This window comes from Crinia signifera, chromosome 5, assembly GCF_055691185.1.
Source record: "Crinia signifera chromosome 5, ASM5569118v1, whole genome shotgun sequence".
Lineage (NCBI taxonomy): Eukaryota > Metazoa > Chordata > Amphibia > Anura > Myobatrachidae > Crinia > Crinia signifera.
Window position 1 is genome coordinate 205,906,575 of NC_139221.1, and position 21,319 is coordinate 205,927,893.

General features: G+C 41.7%; 1 protein-coding gene across 3 annotated transcripts in view; it reads left to right on the forward strand.

Moving 5' to 3' along the window:
• Positions 1 to 21,319, forward strand: part of NPSR1 (neuropeptide S receptor 1) — a 271,339-nt gene that overhangs the window by 227,174 nt on the left and 22,846 nt on the right. Inside the window, exon 8 of one of the 3 annotated variants that reach the window (XM_083186322.1) lies at positions 16,379 to 16,580. The exons of 1 other annotated variant lie outside the window; for it this stretch is intronic. In XM_083186322.1, the coding sequence (XP_083042448.1) occupies positions 16,379 to 16,563 (185 nt within the window). In that variant the 3' untranslated portion in view covers positions 16,564 to 16,580. The remainder of the gene's footprint in view (positions 1 to 16,378; positions 16,581 to 21,319) is intronic. One more of the 3 variants, XM_083186321.1, reaches the window with a different exon arrangement.

Here is a 21,319-nt window from a genome sequence, read left to right on the forward strand (position 1 = left end):
TTGTTATAAATCGGTGTGGAAATTTAAATTACTTACTCTATCGCTTTTTTCACTCATAAATCAGCGTAAGAGCCTCTCAATTTACACACAAAGATACACCTATACATAGGGACAGATTATGGCACATAACTAGATGGAAATCTGATTAGGTGTTTACCCTTAAATTACCATACACTCGGATTCGTACCTTAATTAGGTTGAAAATTTAACAGCTCTGTTTCATATAAAATGGACCAGCTTGGCCGTTTCTCCAAGATCTGCCGGGGTTTCCCAAATAGACTGCTATGTCTGTTAGGGCTGAATTAAACAAGGACTGTCTGTTTTAGGATACCTTATTCACCATATTAATATCCAATTAATTTAAATATCTTGTAGTATGGGAAAGTATACATACCAATGTTGGAAATGAATATAAAATCTCAATACAGAGTCTGGGATTATTCAGGGTACAGTTCTCGCTGTTTAACAAAAAGAGATTAAATTATACTAAATAAAAAAAATTTAAAAAAAAAAAAAAAAAAAATTTCTACAATAGAATAACACTACTTTTTCCCTTATTGGCAAATTTCAATGGATGCTTAGTTTGGCTAGACATTGTATAAGTAAAAATAAGATGATGGTGGCTTACCCTTCAGGAGATGTGCTCTGTGTGAATGCTCTGTAAGAGTGGAGCTAACCTACTCTCCAGCCCTGGTTTAAATAGGGCTGATGTGTGACATCACTTCCTCTCACTATATTAGCATGCCAGATCTCTTTTTTTTTTTTTTTTTTTCTTCCTTCCTGAGAGCCGGACTTCCCAGCCTGCTTTGCGGCTGTCAGTCCGGTTCTTGAGGAAACTAAGTGGCTAGGAACCTTTGAACAGGTTCCTAGTTAAGAGTATCTTAGGGCTCATGTGTTATTAATGCTTTTTCAATTGGTCATAAGTTATTATGCTTTAGTAACTCTTATGTCATTAAGTGTTTAAAGTGATGGCTGTATTAGTTAGTTTGTTTGATATACTTATATAGGTGCTATTAGGTGTTTACTGTGTTCAATTAAGAAAACTATCTATATTGGTATTTTAATTAATTGCTATACTTGCTTAAATACTGTGTTTTTAAATAATTATTTTATTATTTGTGTTATTAGGGTTTATTATTTCACAAATGTAAGAGTTAATCTATATTTTTCATATATGTGCTAATAAGTGTTTTAATAAGTGCTATTAATAAATTATATTGTGTTATTATGTTTTTTTTTTTTTTTTTATTATTATTTTTTTTTTTTATTAGTGCATATCGGTCACTCATTTAGAGACTAAATCTGATCCTTCATCTATCATATTATTAATGAAATTACTTAATTATTCTAATTGATTAACTGATAGTTTTTTTATTATTTTTGTGGGAATAACGCTTGTCCTAGTAAGAGACTCTTAGTGGCCTATTTGAGATGACAAAATATCGGCTATATTATTTCTTTATGGTGGAGTATGTTATCTCCTTTGTGTTGTAAGCTTAAAATGTTAATAAATTTGCCTTCAAAAGAACAATGTGACCCAAACTATACATTCATTGTTACAGTGATATGCCAATTCACAGTCTAGGTTGAAGCAGATACATTTATATATTTTATCCATAAATATCCCATTAATCAAGGAAAAATCTTTTTTATGGATCAATGTAATTTGTTATCCTTAGGGTAATTCTATTCCCATGGGTTAAAGGAGCAAGACTATGACCAAACAGATTAGAGGAATGAAACTATGTCTATGTTTTCATTTAGGCCCTTCGGACTTAAAGTGTCCAAATGGAATATCCAATAGGACTCTCTCCTAGATAGGAATAGGTCTCTATCCCCTCCCCTATCGTCGGGTTTGACATGTTCTAAAACCATGAATTTTAGACTGTCAATCTTAGATCCGTGGTTGGACTGGAAGTGGCGAGGGAGGCTATGGTTTTGTACCTTATTTTTAATGTTCCTGAGGTGTTCTTGAATCCTCAATTTGATGCTTCTCTTGGTCTTCCCAATGTACATCATATTACACTCACATCTAATCAGGTATATCACATAATTGGATTCACATGTGATGGCGTCCTTCACTTTAGCTAGAGAGGTGTACTTTTTCTCCTTCTCTATATGCTTGCAGCATATACATCTGTTACATGGAGTGATTCCTTGTCTTCTTTGAAGAAACCCACTTTCTTTCTGTGTTTTCTCTATGGGTTTCAATCTACTGGGGGCTAAAATGTTTTTGAGATTCGAGGCTTTTCTAAATGTTACCATTGGTTTTTGTGGTAGATGAGGGCCCAGGATGGGGTCTTTGAGTAGTAGGTGCCAGTGTTTGTGAAGGCATCTCTTTATTTGCTGATTTTCTTGGTTGTAATTCGTAATGAATGGTCGCCTTTGGTCCATCGTGGAAGAGATGGGTTCTTTATCTTCAAGTAGCGTAACCCTTGAAAGTGTGGAAGCTCTCTCTTGATCTTGCATGATTTTCTCTTCTTTATACCCTTTGGCTTGAAACTGTTCTCTTAATATGTTCGATTGAGCCCAATAGGTTTCATTAGAGCTGCAGTTTTTCCTAATCCTTAGGAACTGGGAGTAGGGGACATTTTCCTTCCAGAGGGGTAGATGGCAGCTATCTGATGGTATGTAACTGTTTACATCTGTTTCTTTGAAATGGGTTTTTGTGGTGATGGTTCTGTCATCTCCAATTTCGAAGACTATGTCCAGGTAATCTATTGTTCTTGGATCACACTTGTATGTGAATTTAAGATTGTAAGAATTCACTTGGATCCTTGCCATGAACTCTTCTATGCTTGGTAGGGTGCCATTCCATATGACAATGAGGTCAAGGCAAGGATCCAAGTGAATTCTTACAATCTTAAATTCACATACAAGTGTGATCCAAGAACAATAGATTACCTGGACATAGTCTTCGAAATTGGAGATGACAGAACCATCACCACAAAAACCCATTTCAAAGAAACAGATGTAAACAGTTACATACCATCAGATAGCTGCCATCTACCCCTCTGGAAGGAAAATGTCCCCTACTCCCAGTTCCTAAGGATTAGGAAAAACTGCAGCTCTAATGAAACCTATTGGGCTCAATCGAACATATTAAGAGAACAGTTTCAAGCCAAAGGGTATAAAGAAGAGAAAATCATGCAAGATCAAGAGAGAGCTTCCACACTTTCAAGGGTTACGCTACTTGAAGATAAAGAACCCATCTCTTCCACGATGGACCAAAGGCGACCATTCATTACGAATTACAACCAAGAAAATCAGCAAATAAAGAGATGCCTTCACAAACACTGGCACCTACTACTCAAAGACCCCATCCTGGGCCCTCATCTACCACAAAAACCAATGGTAACATTTAGAAAAGCCTCGAATCTCAAAAACATTTTAGCCCCCAGTAGATTGAAACCCATAGAGAAAACACAGAAAGAAAGTGGGTTTCTTCAAAGAAGACAAGGAATCACTCCATGTAACAGATGTATATGCTGCAAGCATATAGAGAAGGAGAAAAAGTACACCTCTCTAGCTAAAGTGAAGGACGCCATCACATGTGAATCCAATTATGTGATATACCTGATTAGATGTGAGTGTAATATGATGTACATTGGGAAGACCAAGAGAAGCATCAAATTGAGGATTCAAGAACACCTCAGGAACATTAAAAATAAGGTACAAAACCATAGCCTCCCTCGCCACTTCCAGTCCAACCACGGATCTAAGATTGACAGTCTAAAATTCATGGTTTTAGAACATGTCAAACCCGACGATAGGGGAGGGGATAGAGACCTCTTCCTATCTAGGAGAGAGTCCTATTGGATATTCCATTTGGACACTTTAAGTCCGAAGGGCCTAAATGAAAACATAGACATAGTTTCATTCCTCTAATCTGTTTGGTCATAGTCTTGCTCCTTTAACCCATGGGAATAGAATTACCCTAAGGATAACAAATTACATTGATCCATAAAAAAGATTTTTCCTTGATTAATGGGATATTTATGGATAAAATATATAAATGTATCTGCTTCAACCTAGACTGTGAATTGGCATATCACTGTAACAATGAATGTATAGTTTGGGTCACATTGTTCTTTTGAAGGCAAATTTATTAACATTTTAAGCTTACAACACAAAGGAGATAACATACTCCACCATAAAGAAATAATATAGCCGATATTTTGTCATCTCAAATAGGCCACTAAGAGTCTCTTACTAGGACAAGCGTTATTCCCACAAAAATAATAAAAAAACTATCAGTTAATCAATTAGAATAATTAAGTAATTTCATTAATAATATGATAGATGAAGGATCAGATTTAGTCTCTAAATGAGTGACCGATATGCACTAATAAAAAAAACAAAAAAAAAATAATAAAAAAAAAAAAAACATAATAACACAATATAATTTATTAATAGCACTTATTAAAACACTTATTAGCACATATATGAAAAATATAGATTAACTCTTACATTTGTGAAATAATAAACCCTAATAACACAAATAATAAAATAATTATTTAAAAACACAGTATTTAAGCAAGTATAGCAATTAATTAAAATACCAATATAGATAGTTTTCTTAATTGAACACAGTAAACACCTAATAGCACCTATATAAGTATATCAAACAAACTAACTAATACAGCCATCACTTTAAACACTTAATGACATAAGAGTTACTAAAGCATAATAACTTATGACCAATTGAAAAAGCATTAATAACACATGAGCCCTAAGATACTCTTAACTAGGAACCTGTTCAAAGGTTCCTAGCCACTTAGTTTCCTCAAGAACCGGACTGACAGCCGCAAAGCAGGCTGGGAAGTCCGGCTCTCAGGAAGGAAAAAAAAAAAAAAAAAGAGATCTGGCATGCTAATATAGTGAGAGGAAGTGATGTCACACATCAGCCCTATTTAAACCAGGGCTGGAGAGTAGGTTAGCTCCACTCTTACAGAGCATTCACACAGAGCACATCTCCTGAAGGGTAAGCCACCATCATCTTATTTTTACTTATACAATGTCTAGCCAAACTAAGCATCCATTGAAATTTGCCAATAAGGGAAAAAGTAGTGTTATTCTATTGTAGAAATTTTTTTTTTTTTTTTTTTTTTAATTTTTTTAATTTAGTATAATTTAATCTCTTTTTGTTAAACAGCGAGAACTGTACCCTGAATAATCCCAGACTCTGTATTGAGATTTTATATTCATTTCCAACATTGGTATGTATACTTTCCCATACTACAAGATATTTAAATTAATTGGATATTAATATGGTGAATAAGGTATCCTAAAACAGACAGTCCTTGTTTAATTCAGCCCTAACAGACATAGCAGTCTATTTGGGAAACCCCGGCAGATCTTGGAGAAACGGCCAAGCTGGTCCATTTTATATGAAACAGAGCTGTTAAATTTTCAACCTAATTAAGGTACGAATCCGAGTGTATGGTAATTTAAGGGTAAACACCTAATCAGATTTCCATCTAGTTATGTGCCATAATCTGTCCCTATGTATAGGTGTATCTTTGTGTGTAAATTGAGAGGCTCTTACGCTGATTTATGAGTGAAAAAAGCGATAGAGTAAGTAATTTAAATTTCCACACCGATTTATAACAAATTATAAATAAAAATCCAAAATAGATATGGATTTAGGAATTGGAGGGTAATTTGTATTATTTCCCCTCATATCAATGTACTGTTTTCACTAGGTACCCTCGAACAAATTCTTTATAAGGACCTAACAAATAAACCAACTCATTGTAGACACTTTCCCTACCAAAATCGTTGGATTTGATTATAATGACATCCGGTATGTAATTGGACACCTTGAATTATGATTTTGTTTCCTATTTTTTCTATTTTTCACCTGTTTTTCCTTCACCTGTTTTCACCTCCATGTTTTGATCTCTCTGTGTAATGTACTGAGAGAACAAGCCTGACTAATAATTATCATTCAACAAAATGTAAAGTTAAGTCTGAAGAACATCATTTTTTAAAGAATTTTTAATGTATGTAGCAATTACCGTAAATGTTTATCTGAAATGTATTTTTATATGTTCATAGCGAACCCCTGATGAAGTCCCACGTAGGGACGAAACGCGTTGGGAACATTCTGTTTGCTATCCTGAAATAAAAGAAATATCGTGAACCTTTTTAATAAGTCTGGAAACGCCACTTACACTGTTGTGGAACAAGAGACTTTTTTAATAAATGTTTATAAACTTTGGACTTTACTTTACTTGTTTTAACGTTTGAACACAAGGCACTATTGACCCAATTATTGAGGTCATAAAAAAAGGGCGCCATCTTACAATTGTCACCTATACTCTTCCTACTTATCCCTATCCAACAGGGGATCTTGTAAGTCAGGCAGCCCTAACATAGTAACCAAAAAAAACCCGTGGCGCGAAACAAGAGTCTGTTCTATAATATATATATATATATATATATATATATATATATATATATATATATATATATATATAGTCGTGTCCCCAAACCCCCTCCCCCCTCCACACACACACACACACACACACATACATACAAACACACAGACACCTGTCATTTTGTTTTGGATCTGCCCTGCTTGAATGTACTTTTTTTTCCAGAGCCTGTGTGCCTTATAAATGAACAATATACAGTCATTTTTACTTTTCATTTGCAAATGTAGTTATTATTATAGGCCATTTACATTATAAATATATGGTATATGATAAATTGGCCTTAAAGGATGGTTATAGATGGAATAAAATTGCAGAATCTGCTAATTTTATTAGTGGTGCATTCCAGGTATTAGTATTATGGCCTGTCATTCAATATTTTTTAAGAAACCATGAAAATTGGTGACTAAATATGTCCTCATACCTACTGCTTGTATCCCAGTGACAGCCATGGGCACCACAATAAAGGGGGAGGGGGTTTGACCAGACCTGGCATCTCCAAGAGCACAATAAATAATTTGATATTTAACTAAGTTAACAAACAGTGTAGCTTATGAAAAGTAATAGTCAACACAAAATGCAAGGGTCAGCACGTACATAAAGATTTTCAATTATCTGTTTGTTCTCTATCTTTGCAGAAGTGGAAGTTAATTAGGAAGATTGTGTTTAGCTTTGGATGCTATTTATAACTAGATAGAAGCATGAACTTTGTTTATATATAAAGTTAGTTAACTTCTTTGCACTGCAGACTCTTTAGCTTTTACCCCAAATTTTATAAACTTTCACCTCCCATCTTATACTTCTACCACACAGTGGCACAAGTGTAATGTCCTTATATTTAAGAATGAGTGGGTTTGGTTGATAGAGAATCTTAAAAAAAATGTTTTGTTTTTTTACTGCAGAGGTGCTGCAAGTGTGCTGAATAATTCCAGTGATGCTGCTGAATGTGCTGTGTCAATGCAGGGGTGCTGCCAAGTGTACCATATAATTCCAGTGTGCTGCCAAGTGTGCCTTATAATTCCAGGGGTGCTGACCTGTGTGCCTTATCAGTCCAGGGGTACTGCTGTGACAAACGGGGGGGACAGTATACCAGTAACCCTTTCTGTACCTTGTTCCTTGGGTCTCGACACTGTATTCTTCACCGCTGTCAACTCTGTACCTTCAAGATGATGAGTTGGATCAGTGACTTCTCCTTATGGAAGCCTGTGGCAGAAAGGATGGACACCCCAAGCAGCACACCCCACACATAGAGATCACACACAAAGTGACGGTGACAACAATATTTATTATGCAGGAAACCACTAGTCACCTCTGCAGACCAAATATTGTTAAGGTCAATTATATGCAATAATCATCAACACAATGCACGGTTATTATTTTGGACTCAATAACAATAACTGCAAAGGCACATAAATCCTACTATCACACACACTGGCACAGAGCACATATAATGGTAAACATTCAAATATAGACATTACAATTCAATATATTAAGTTAAGTAACACTGTCACTAAAAGGCGGTAATATCGGAATTGTCCACAAGGTGACGCTACCTCAGCCATGTGTCAGTTAATGTCTTCCAGATGAAACCGTGAATTGAAGCAAAATGGTGCACGGTATTTGTAATCCAAACAGGTATATTAGAAGAATAGTAACTTGTAGTGGTTATTTGCAAAGCATAGCATAGTCTTCCAATGGAGGGTGCTGTGACTATACAAAACCTCCATGAACAGTCTCTGTCTCTCTCTGTCTGTGCTGCTAGCAGTAGGGTGTCCTCTTCCTGCAGCCTTCTGTGCTCACAGGCCTTTGTAGTGGGAGGTGATTAAGTGTCCCTTTCAAGGCCCAATGTGAGGAATTAAACTTGGGAAGTTTGCACTGTGTGGCCTGGGCTGAGCTTTCTGTGGCTGCTTCACATGTAGGGACAAGAAGGGGCCAGTGCTGCCTGATATGCACTGTCTGGGCTTCAGGGGTACTGTGGGGTGCCTTCAGGTGGATACTGGGGCAGTCTCTCAGGGCAGATTCTGAAGGGGTTGATGGGCTGGCAAGGGCTGTGTGTTATTGGGGTACCTGTACTAACTGTTGCAGTTGCTGGCTCCTGCCAGTCACTTCTCTCACTTGCGGCTCCTTCTCCCACATGCACACACTGTCTGCAGCTTCTCTCTCTGTCCTCCATAGCATGCCAAGCTGTGTCCTCTCCACATGTGGTCCTGTCCTCACTTGCCACACTGCTTCTCACTCTGCTGCAGCCATGTCATGCTGCTGCTCTCCTCACTCTCTGTCTCAACTCAACCTTCACCTCTCAGACCTCTGCCCAATAGCAGCACAGCTCTGTTTCCCTCTTTCAGGGATTCTGTCAACTCCCCTGGGTCCTAGTGCTCTACAGATGCTCTCTCTTTTGGCTGCTCCTGTTACCAGACCACCAGGAAGGGCAATTAACCCCTGCAGCCCCAGTCCATAGGGGCTCCATAAGAAGCATTTGGCTGCAGTCCCAGTATAAGCACACAAACAGGGGTACCTCAGGACTGGGGTACCACAAATGCCCCTGCTGGAATTATGCATGTCCCCATGCATACTAAAATGACTCCATGTCCTAAGAAAAAGTATTTGGAGTATCACATAGATTCAACAGACTTCAAACACTTAACGGCAATAAAATTAAGCATGAACAAGTATATGCATTTCTACCTATTTCTTTTTTACTGTCATATCAATACAGTAGCTCACTGGAGCATCCATCCGTCCACCACAGGACTCCCATCCCTCCGCGGCAAAGGTTCTCTGAGGATTCACATGGACTTTCACTTTAGATCCCGGCATGCGATCTGCAATGAACACGTTTCACCTCTTTGTCATGTCTTATGGACCTCTGAATAGCCTGTCGTATCCGAAATTCAAACTCTTCTCCCGTAATCGTTGTATATTCCTGATCTATACCAGGCTTCTCTTCATTGGAATGGTTCTCGGCCTTCTCAACTGTCTTTGGGTTTTCCATAGTGTCCTTAGGTTCAGGAAGTGGTATGGCTAGCTCTGGGTGGTTGGGTTTTAATAGCTCCACTTTCTCAGTCACGGCCATGTGGGCTACAACTTCAGAGCACCTTTCCTGGTCCGTTGTACTGGCATCTGTCTGCCTGAGGTTTGCTGCCCAGTAACCTGTATCTTCAATTCTTGGGATGTAATCTCGCTTTGGTTCACTGGAAACCTGAGGCCTAGCTATTTCTTGCAGGCTTTGCTGTACTGTCCCCCTCTGCACAACTGGTTTCCCCCTCTCTTCCCGCAGTTCGCATTGCATTGGGACATCAGATTCTGGTGGTCGGGGCATCTGGTCAGGTCGAGGAGGATTAGTATTATGAATCTTGCTGTTCACCTCCCTGGCTTCTTCTTTGTTTCTGCAATGCTGGTAGTTTTGCCGGTAGTAAGGTGGAGGCTCTCTGTAACATGGACAGTGCCAATGTTGGCCTAGCTCTGTGTCATGTCTGTTACCTTGCACCGGAGCTCCATTCAGGCCGGTCACTTTCACGGCCTTGATGCCTTTCTTTCCATTCGCCAGCTCGAACTCCACAACTTCGCCTCTTCTCAGACTCCGGAAACTCTTTTCAGGATTGGTATTCTGAATGGCGGTGTAGTGTACATATACACTTCGTCTGGTATCTGCGTGTTTGATGAATCCATACCCACGCGGTATACTGAACCACAGGACACGACCTGAGATCCTACTTGAGCTGGTTCGTGATTTGTCAGCTGCATTTATTACACCAGACATTCTCATGGTGTTTTGAAGGACTTCGGGCGTACCTCCTCTTATGGGTCTTCTTGAGGTCTGACTGCATGCAGACCCACTTTGAATATTGAGTTGAATGTTGGGGTGTCGTTCAGATTTCTCAGGCATGGCCCACCGGGGTCGATCTCCTCTCTCTCGTTTTGGACGCCACTCTTTATATCTGGCTTCATTTTGTTCTAATCGTTGCCCCATTCGGGCAATGTCTAGGGCTAGTTCCGCCAACTTGCTGTTGATAGCGCTCAAAGTGTCTTGTCCTGCAGGAGTTTGTGTTTCTTGAAGAACCGTTACTTTTTTCGCAACTGCTCCATAATGTTTAGCTTCGTGGTGGCCCTCTGTATCATCTTCTTCAGCCATTGCATCTTCTTAAAAATCAGTGTTTTGGTTCTGGCCCAATATTTCTAGTGCTGATTCTTTGAATTCGGCGAATGTGCAATCTTTTTCTTGCCTTTTCCACATACGGAGTTGGGCGAGGGGGGTTTCCTCTTGTGCTCCTTCCACAAAGAGGTTTATCAACATCTCATCTGCCTGTTGCAGCTCACGAGGGTCCACGGCCTGTACAGCTTTCATGGCTTCCTGCAAGCCCAGCGCGAACTCGCGCAGTGATTCTCCGTGTCTCTGTTTTCTAGCATATAATCTGCTTTTTAATAAGGGTATTGTCTTAGAGTCGAATATTTGTGCCAATTTCCAAAGTATCTTATTCGCTGTTGTCTTGTTGCTTTCTGCCCATGCTTTCACTTCCCTCAGAGCGGGGCCTTTTAATTGCGCCAGCAGTATTTCTTTCTTCTGTTCCTCATTCAATTGATATATATTGAATGTTGAGTTCATTTGGTCTTTAAATGCCTTAAAGGTGCTTGTACCCTGGGTCCGCATGTCTCCAGAGTACGTAAGTAGCCACACGGCTCCGAAGAAGTAGGGCATCGTGATTGGCGCCGCCATTGCCCTTGGCATTTCTGTGTCTTCTGGTGGTGTCGGGAGACGTCTTGGAGGGGATGGTGGCGGAGTGCTGGGTTCCGACATGCTTTCGATCCTGTTCGTTGACGCCAAGATTTAGATGTGACAAACGGGGGGGACAGTATACCAGTAACCCTTTCTGTACCTTGTTCCTTGGGTCTCGACACTGTATTCTTCACCGCTGTCAACTCTGAAGTGTAGACAAGTACCTGTACCTTCAAGATGATGAGTTGGATCAGTGACTTCTCCTTATGGGAGCCTGTGGCAGAAAGGATGGACACCCCAAGCAGCACACCCCACACATAGAGATCACACACAAAGTGACGGTGACAACAATATTTATTATGCAGGAAACCACTAGTCACCTCTGCAAACCAAATATTGTTAAGGTCAATTATATGCAATAATCATCAACACAATGCATGGTTATTATTTTGGACTCAATAACAATAACTGCAAAGGCACATAAATCCTACTATCACACACACTGGCACAGAGCACATATAATGGTAAACATTCAAATATAGACATTACAATTCAATATATTAAGTTAAGTAACACTGTCACTAAAAGGCGGTAATATCGGAATTGTCCACAAGGTGACGCTACCTCAGCCATGTGTCAGTTAGGGTGACATTCTATGATATGCGCTAAATGCGCATGTTTAATTCGCACCCTGTATCGCCGCAAATCGCCTATTTAGAAATCGCATTTTTCAGGCTAAATGCGCATATTTAATGTGATGCGCATTGGAGGCTGAAAAGTGCGAATAGGGGCGATTTGCGGCGATGTGGTGCGCTGGTTTTAGTCCTGAAAATGTGCAATTTTCATGTGTGAAAATCGCACATTTGCAGGACAGCGCAAGGTGTAAAAAAAAGAACCGAGCGCGGGGTCCCCCGCCCGAGTGTAACCAGCCCCGGGCTCACTGAGCCGGTGCTGGTGACATAAAATCAGGGTCCCCGACAAATAGGGGTCCCCTTGATTTTATGAAACCAGCACCAGACTCAAGGTCCGGCGCTGGTTCCCAAAATACGGGGGACAAAGTGACTAGGGGTCCCCCGTATTTTAAGAACCAGCACCGGACACAACCAGCCAGCAGGCTAATGCCACAGCCGGGGGGAGACTTTTTATACAAGTCCCCCCGGCCAAAGCATTAACCCCCTGGCTTGTCAGCATGGGCAGGGGTCCTGGGGAAGTGGGGACCCCCCCAATGAAGGGGTCCCCCACCTCCAGGACTTACCAGCCCATGCTGATAGTCCGGGGCTGTCCTCCATGCCCCTGGGCTGTGGGCATGGAGCTGATGCTTTGTGTAAAAAAAAGAATGATAACTATTGTTTTACACTGGCGAACTATCAGTCCCAGCAAGCCTACCCCGCATGCTGGGACTTGGGGAACCACAAGTCCCAGCATGCGGGGCATTAAAGGGCCCGCTGGCACTTGTAGTTCTGCAGTGTAAAAAATAGTGCACAAAATCACACTGAGACCCTGAAAAATAAAACTTTAATACACACAAAACACACTGATACTTACCTACCTTGAGCCCGTAGGTCGGTCCCTGGATCCTGGATTCTTCCTCCGGGGCTCCAGGGCAAAAGAGTCCGGTTCCGGGGCCTTGGTCCTGGTTCCGGGGCTGGTCCTGGGGTTCCGGGGCTCCTGGCGTGAAGAATCCGGGGTCCGGGATCCGTGGTAGTCCAGAGGGGTACCTAAGGAGGAAAATCCTACTCACCTGCTCCCCGGCGGCGACCTCCGGTGACAGCGCTGCTCCCGACTGGTACCCGGCTTCAAGGAGTTGGTCCGGCACTGAGATGTTGCTCCCTCGACGTCTCTGAACAGAATGATTTCTCGGCCAATCAGGAGCCGAGAAACTCGGCTCCTGATTGGCCAGAAATCATTCTGAATATAGACGCCGACGGAGTAACATCTCTGCTCTGGATGCGCTGAGTCCGGGGCTGGTTACACTCGGGCGGGGGACCCCGCGCTCGTTTTTTTTTTTATTTAACCCTTTGTTTTATTTTTTACAGCAGAACCCTGCACGGAACATTGCGATCTGTGCAGGGTTCTGCCTAATTCGCCTAACAGACCCAGGTCTGAAATTAGTGCGAAAATTAGTCACTTAAATAATGCGATGTGCAAATGCGCATAGCATTAAATAAGCGACTTGTATACTTTTCTGTGCGCAAACATCTGGATGCGATAAAAATGCGAATTAATCTCGCATTTTTATTCACCAGACATTTACGCACAAAATATGCGATTTCAGCCCCTGTGCGCATCCCATTAAATCGGCGATTTAATGGGAAAATGCGATAGCGCCATTTTGTGGTCTAATTACCGCAAAATAGCGCTAATCGCATAGCATAGAATGTCACCCTGCATGTCTTCCAGATGAAACCGTGAATTGAAGCAAAATGGTGCACGGTATTTGTAATCCAAACAGGTATATTAGAAGAATAGTAACTTGTAGTGGTTATTTGCAAAGCATAGCATAGTCTTCCAATGGAGGGTGCTGTGACTATACAAAACCTCCATGAACAGTCTCTGTCTCTCTCTGTCTGTGCTGCTAGCAGTAGGGTGTCCTCTTCCTGCAGCCTTCTGTGCTCACAGGCCTTTGTAGTGGGAGGTGATTAAGTGTCCCTTTCAAGGCCCAATGTGAGGAATTAAACTTGGGAAGTTTGCACTGTGTGGCCTGGGCTGAGCTTTCTGTGGCTGCTTCACATGTAGGGACAAGAAGGGGCCAGTGCTGCCTGATATGCACTGTCTGGGCTTCAGGGGTACTGTGGGGTGCCTTCAGGTGGATACTGGGGCAGTCTCTCAGGGCAGATTCTGAAGGGGTTGATGGGCTGACAAGGGCTGTGTGTTATTGGGGTACCTGTACTAACTGTTGCAATTGCTGGCTCCTGCCAGTCACTTCTCTCACTTGCGGCTCCTTCTCCCACATGCACACACTGTCTGCAGCTGCTGTCTCTGTCCTCCATAGCATGCCAAGCTGTGTCCTCTCCACATGTGGTCCTGTCCTCACTTGCCACACTGCTTCTTACTCTGCTGCAGCCATGTCATGCTGCTGCTCTCCTCACTTTCTGTCTCAACTCAACCTTCACCTCTCAAACCTCTGCCCAATAGCAGCACAGCTCTGTTTCCCTCTTTCGGGGATTCTGTCAACTCCCCTGGGTCCTAGTGCTCTACAGATGCTCTCTCTTTTGGCTGCTCCTGTTACCAGACCACCAGGAAGGGCAATTAACCCCTGCAGCCCCAGTCCATAGGGGCTCCATAAGAAGCATTTGGCTGCAGTCCCAGTATAAGCACACAAACAGGGGTACCTCAGGACTGGGGTACCACACTGCCATGTGTGGCTTTTAATTCCAGGGGTGTTTTCATGTCTCCTGTAGGAGTCCAGGAGTGCTACCCAGTGTGCCATGTAAGTCCAGGGATGCTGCCTTTTTTATTTATTTTAAGTATTGTTTTTTTACTGCAACAGTTCTGTTAGATAAAGCTTGACTCAGTGCCATATTCATCACATTATCAATTTGATTCTCGATTGAATTCCAATTTAATATATGATATAATATCGATGAATCAGCCAATTTGACATAATGGGTGAAATTTAATAGGATGAGAGATTCAGAAAGTGAGAGATTTGGTAAGCGGCAATCATTTACACTTCAAAATCAAACTGGTTTTGCAGTGTAAATGATTGCCACTTTAGAAAAAACTCTAAATTTTTTACCAAATTTCTCCCAATATTTTGCTATTATAATTGTCCCAATATTGCAAAACCATTGACCTGCCCTTGTCAGTGGGGTGATTGACTATTGCAGGATTGTTACGTAAGCCAGACCGTGCTTGCGCTGAGAAAAGGACAGATTATAGTATTTGTTCTTGGTCGTAACTTGATGGTTTTTGTATATGGGGTCGAAAGTACTGGGTCTTCCCAACTGACCCACTTCTCTGACATCAATCCTAGTGGCAGATGAAGCAAAATGTTTACGCAGGCGAAGTTTCCTGCCAAAACAATAGTTATCCACCATCCACTCAAACGAGTCAAAGAGCATGGTAGGTAAAAAGGTCAGCCCTAATGATACTACCGACTTCTCAACCTCATTGAGTGGTTAGGAGGATAAATTAAAGATAGGTTATATGTCTTGGGTTTTTTTTCTCTTTCCTTTGGCACACCCCTTCTCTGGTGGCACCTGGTCCTAGGTACGTCCTGATTTGTGCCTGTACAATCTATTATGTCACAATGGTCACTACGTCCTTCCGGGACAGAATGGCCAACCATCGTTGTTTGAGCCATTTGCCCTTGCAACAAGGACATCTGACAAATCAGTGGCCAAACAATGCCTTACTATGGGCCATCGGGTGGCTACACTACGCTGCATAGTTGTGGACCATGTACCTAAACCTGCCAGAGGTGGTGATCCCGCCTTAATGCTTCGCCACTTGGAGTCGCAGTGGATACGTAGACTGAGTACCATCTTAACGAAAATAATCCTCTCAATTGTTTCCTTTTATCCTGACTGCTGGTCGTGGATTGTGGGGACCTGCAGTATCTCTCCCTTTTTTTTGTCAGTGATGTGTATACCGTATGTTGTTATATCATTGATTGTCCCATTTGTGCCAGTTTCCTTCCCGGGTGTAATAATGGAGCATAACATTTGTGTTAGTGAGGGCAGCTGTGCTCACACACAGAAGGAGGCATTGCACCTACCATAGTGCTAGTGGAAGTTTTGATGGTCAACAGATGTGGCCTATAAACATGACCTATAATCGGTATTACAGAATGCATGGGTACTAAAAGTGGATGTCTCTGTCCCTACACATCCATCGCATGGATGAACGCAAGGGCATTAGTTTCTAGGGGCATGTGTATAAATTAGCCAATAGACGCTTCCGTCTACAACTTTGCATGTAACACAAAAACAAATTCTGTTAATTGATATGCTGTGCATAATGTTTTTTTTTTTTTTTTAGTTTTGTTTCATTATGTTCATCCTTTGTTGCCACATGACACAATACATTTCTGAGATACTATGAGCTTGGATACAGTTGCCGAGGTACATTTATGTCACAGGATTGAAGTGGAGCTATCGTGTGAACTAGTGGGTCAGAGTTACACCTGCTCATCTCTACTCGCTACCCATGTTGATACAGTCACAGTGTCAGTTTATAGAGGCTAAAATGTGATTTAACTGTTACAATGTGTTTTAATCCACAGCATTTATACTATGTTGGAGTCCATACTTTCTCTTTGACATACTGGACAACTTTGAAATACTTCCACAAACCAAAGAGCGCATATATGCATCTGTGATTATTCAGAATCTGCCAGTTTTAAACAGTGCCGTCAACCCAATCATATACTGCATATTCAGCAACAGACACTGCCGTATTTCAAGGTGATTAATACTCAAACTTGGGTAATGTGTTTCTCTTTAATCTTTTTCATTTTCAAAATAATAGAACAGGTGTACATAAGCATTTCATTATTGTAAATTAAAATAAAATTAAAAATGTACAGTTAGCTGCTATATGTATACATGTATACTCAATCCTAGTGGCATTATGTGAATGTTGGCTCAATCCTAGTGGCATTTTTTGAATTTGGCTCAATCTGTGTGGCATTATGTGAATTTTGACACAATCCATGTGGCATTATGTGAATTTTGGCTCAATCCATTTGGCATTATGTGAATTTTGGCTCAATCCATGTGTTATTATGTGAATTTTGGCTCAATCCGTGTGGCATTATGTGAATTTTGGCTCAATCCATGTGGCATTATGTGAATTTTGGCTCATTCCATTTGGCATCATGTGTAGGGGCAAGTATAGTGGGGTCTAGTATAGTATGTGTAGAAGTTGTATATAGTTGTACACTACCCTCAAGGACATGCCCCTTGTTGAGTGGCCACACCCCCTTTTCTGGAGCGCGCCTTCGGCGCGTGCACAACTGCATCCTTCGCTTTTGTCGCCATGGTGAGCCTGCGTACTTTAAATGCCAGGGCCTATTTTAATCCCATTCCCGCCCTCTCTCTGCCGCTCTCTTAGCATGTACACTGGCATTACTAACACCGCCCCTCCCCCACCTAAACCCTCTTTTATTATGGTGGCCCCCCCTCTCATTTTATCCTGGATCCGCCCCTGTGCACATTGTACAAGTGTGTACACACCATAAGAGTCTGCCTGGCCGAGTGCCAAACTGAGGAAAGCACAAAGAGGGGAGACCACAGTCACAGACAGAGCAGAGGACACTGTGGGCCAAATGCAATAGGGTGTAAGAATGAGGCAATCACTTACACTGAAAAAACAGGTTGATTTTGCCATGTAACTGATTGCTGCTTTAAAAAAAATGGGAAAACTCTCCCAAAATCTTTCACGTTCTAAATTCTCACACCCTATTACATTTCGTCCAGTGTTCATGTCTTCACGAAGGTACATGTCCCCTGTTATTCGCACCATGCAGGGCATTATGCATATACCCCTGTTACCCATTGTCTCTCCCTGTCACCCTTTTAAGGACCAATAACACTTGGTGATTATTTTTTTTTATTTTGAGAAAACATTGCCTGGTATTATATTTTTAAATTAGGGCCTTAAGTGGTATCACTCAGATGGGAACTTATGTATCGAAATATGTACTATCGTGATCTCACTTGCATTACATATATCTGCCAGCATTCTTTAAAATATCATAGTGCATCTTATATGTCTGAATGTGACTGTTACGATAATAGATACAAAATGATGTCTATAAGGCAAATTAATTTAGCTCTGAGCAATTCAAGTTAACCGCTTTGGTTAAATGCCAGAATTGTTTTCGGGCTCAGTTATGCTGACGCAGCGGGCTGTCCCAAAATTTTTTTAGGCATTCCACGATATGTAGGTGCACGCCAGTGGTGCCTCCAGTGGTGCGCAAACTTCTAGCAGCAACCCCCCCGCCATACACCAGGCACTCCCTCTCCACTGATCCCTCCCCGACACCACCAAGCACTCCCCTGTCTCCATGCGAGTTCGCGGCTGCTCAGGAGCACTTGGACGTTTCTGTGTTTGGGCGCCTGAACAACTGAGCGCCTGAACAACTGAGCGCCTGAACACCCGAGCAAGCTGCGCAGCCCTGAACTCTTGGAAACAACCAAAGCCGAAGCCTTCTGCAGCAGTCCCAGGGACGCACTAATACACCTTTAGTACACCGATGCTGCTTTAAAAAAACCATGTTGTAGTGCCTTCTTTCTGGACTGTTTGGTATTCTTTCCAAGTGCACCTAACCTGGCTGATACAATAATTGGAGTGCCGGCATATTGCGGGGATATATATATATATATATATATATATATATATATATATATACACCACTTTGGAGTAGCACTCCCTTAGCCCTGGATACTTTTGAAGGGTGCCTGCCCAGGTCACTTGGATGACCTTACAATACAGACTCCGCGTGGTGGCACTCCATAAAAAACGTCTTCACACCGCAGGTAACGACAACGTTTCGAGGTTTTTATTTAACACCTCTTCATCAGGTCACACAAAGAAATAACATACCATAGCCACATTTATACTTACAGACCATCAGTGCACGCCTCCATGTTCCGGTGCTCCCGCCGGCTGTGTCCGTCCCCGTCATCAACGTGCGTCGTACCACGTCACTACGCACGGACGTAGACCCGGCACACACACAGGGCGGCGTCCGTCACCATGGAGACCTAAAGTAAATAAATAAAAGCGCTTAGATACATAAATCGTGAACACCACAAAAAATACAAATATGCTAAAAACAGATGCAGACATGTCTATTGCTGAGCAACAAGACAGGGTCCATTAAACAACATTATTAGAAAAAATGCTGAATATGCAATCATTAGGTAAACTATCATGTTATTAAAGCATACTTTTTAGAATCCTCTCAAAACTTATTGAGGTATGTTGTTAGGACACAGAGCCCAAACAGTATCAGGGGCTTGATATACTGTAAAACAATCTCATATGTTCTAAATCAAATGCCCTGGACACATATAAGAAAACAACTGACAAGACCATGGTTTACAAGCAATACCCTATTACCATAATTATGATGTTAGTAAACGATTATAGATAGCAACGCAGGCCCAGTTGCTCATTAAGACCACGGGGAGCCATAGTCCCCAGGCGATATATCCAACTGGTCTCGCGCTGCAGCAACTTCAATGATCTGTCACCCCTTCTGATTGAAGGGCGTATATGATCAATCAAAATATACCGAAGTGACGAGACATTGTGACCAGCCTGCAGAAAGTGTCTTGCCACAGGCTGGTCACTTGACCCACTCTCAAGTGCACTTTTAATCGAATGTCGATGGGTGGCCATCCTCTCCCGCAATGTGCGGTCTGTTTTCCCGACATAACTACGTCCACAGGGACATGTCAGGAGGTAAATCACGTACTTGGTCGTGCACGTTATCCTATGGTGGATATCAAATTTTTTACCTGAGGACGGATGGTTAAAGGACGAGGAGGCCACCATTGATCTACAAGTGATGCAATTGAGGCATTTGAAGCAGCCCATCTTTTTTGAGAGGAAATTTTCAGTATGGGTCTGGCTGCTGGTTAACCCTGTTATGTCCGTCCGGACCACCCAGTCGAAAACATTTCGACCTCTCTGGTAACAGGGCATCGACATTCGATTAAAAGTGCACTTGAGAGTGGGTCAAGTGACCAGCCTGTGGCAAGACACTTTCTGCAGGCTGGTCACAATGTCTCGTCACTTCGGTATATTTTGATTGATCATATACCCCCTTCAATCAGAAGGGGTGACAGATCATTGAAGTTGCTGCAGCGCGAGACCAGTTGTATATATCGCCTGGGGACTATGGCTCCCCGTGGTCTTAATGAGCAACTGGGCCTGCGTTTACTAACATCATAATTATGGTAATAGGGTATTGCTTGTAAACCATGGTCTTGTCAGTTGTTTTCTTATATGTGTCCAGGGCATTTGATTTAGAACATATGAGATTGTTTTATATCAAGCCCCTGATACTGTTTGGGCTCTGTGTCCTAACAACATACCTCAATAAGTTTTGAGAGGATTCTAAAAAGTATGCTTTAATAACATGATAGTTTACCTAATGATTGCATATTCAGCATTTTTTCTAATAATGTTGTTTAATGGACCCTGTCTTGTTGCTCAGCAATAGACATGTCTGCATCTGTTTTTAGCATATTTGTATTTTTTGTGGTGTTCACGATTTATGTATCTAAGCGCTTTTAATTATTTACTTTAGGTCTCCATGGTGACGGACGCCGCCCTGCGTGTGTGCCGGGTCTACGTCCGTGCGTAGTGACGTGGTACGACGCACGTTGATGACGGGGACGGACACAGCCGGCGGGAGCACCGGAACATGGAGGCGTGCACTGATGGTCTGTAAGTATAAATGTGGCTATGGTATGTTATTTCTTTGTGTGACCTGATGAAGAGGTGTTAAATAAAAACCTCGAAACGTTGTCGTTACCTGCGGTGTGAAGACGTTTTTTATGGAGTGCCACCACGCGGAGTCTGTATATATATATATATATATATGAATTGAAGAAAAGGGCACTCAGGGACTCTTAAATGGTGAAAAGTGGACTGCTTTATTCAGTCATATAATGCTTACGTTTCGGGGTCTCCCCCTTCGTCAGGACAGGTAAATGGTGTAACCTGTCCTGACGAAGGGGGAGACCCCGAAACGTAGGCGTTATATGACTGAATAAAGCAGTCCACTTTTCACCGTTTAAGAGTCCCTGAGTGCCCTTTTCTTCAATTCATATCTACAAGGGGCTGCAAGGTCCCCATCATTGGCACCGGGGCACTGTACCCATACTGGCTACACTCAAGTCCTGCTGTGCCGGTTCTTACTCTTGTCTATGTGTATATATATATTAATATATATATATATATATATATATATATATATATATATATATATATATATATATATATATATATATATATATATATAGCAAATCCAACCAGAGGGAGAGCGGCACTCAGAGGGACTTTTCAATCATAAAGAAATACACGATACAGCGTGCAAATCAAGTCTTATCGACGTTTCGGTTTATTAACCTTTTTCAAGATACACAAGAATATAGTGAACACTCACCTTATATCCCCACCGTGCACCGGGACCCGCGCTGCTGGTTTC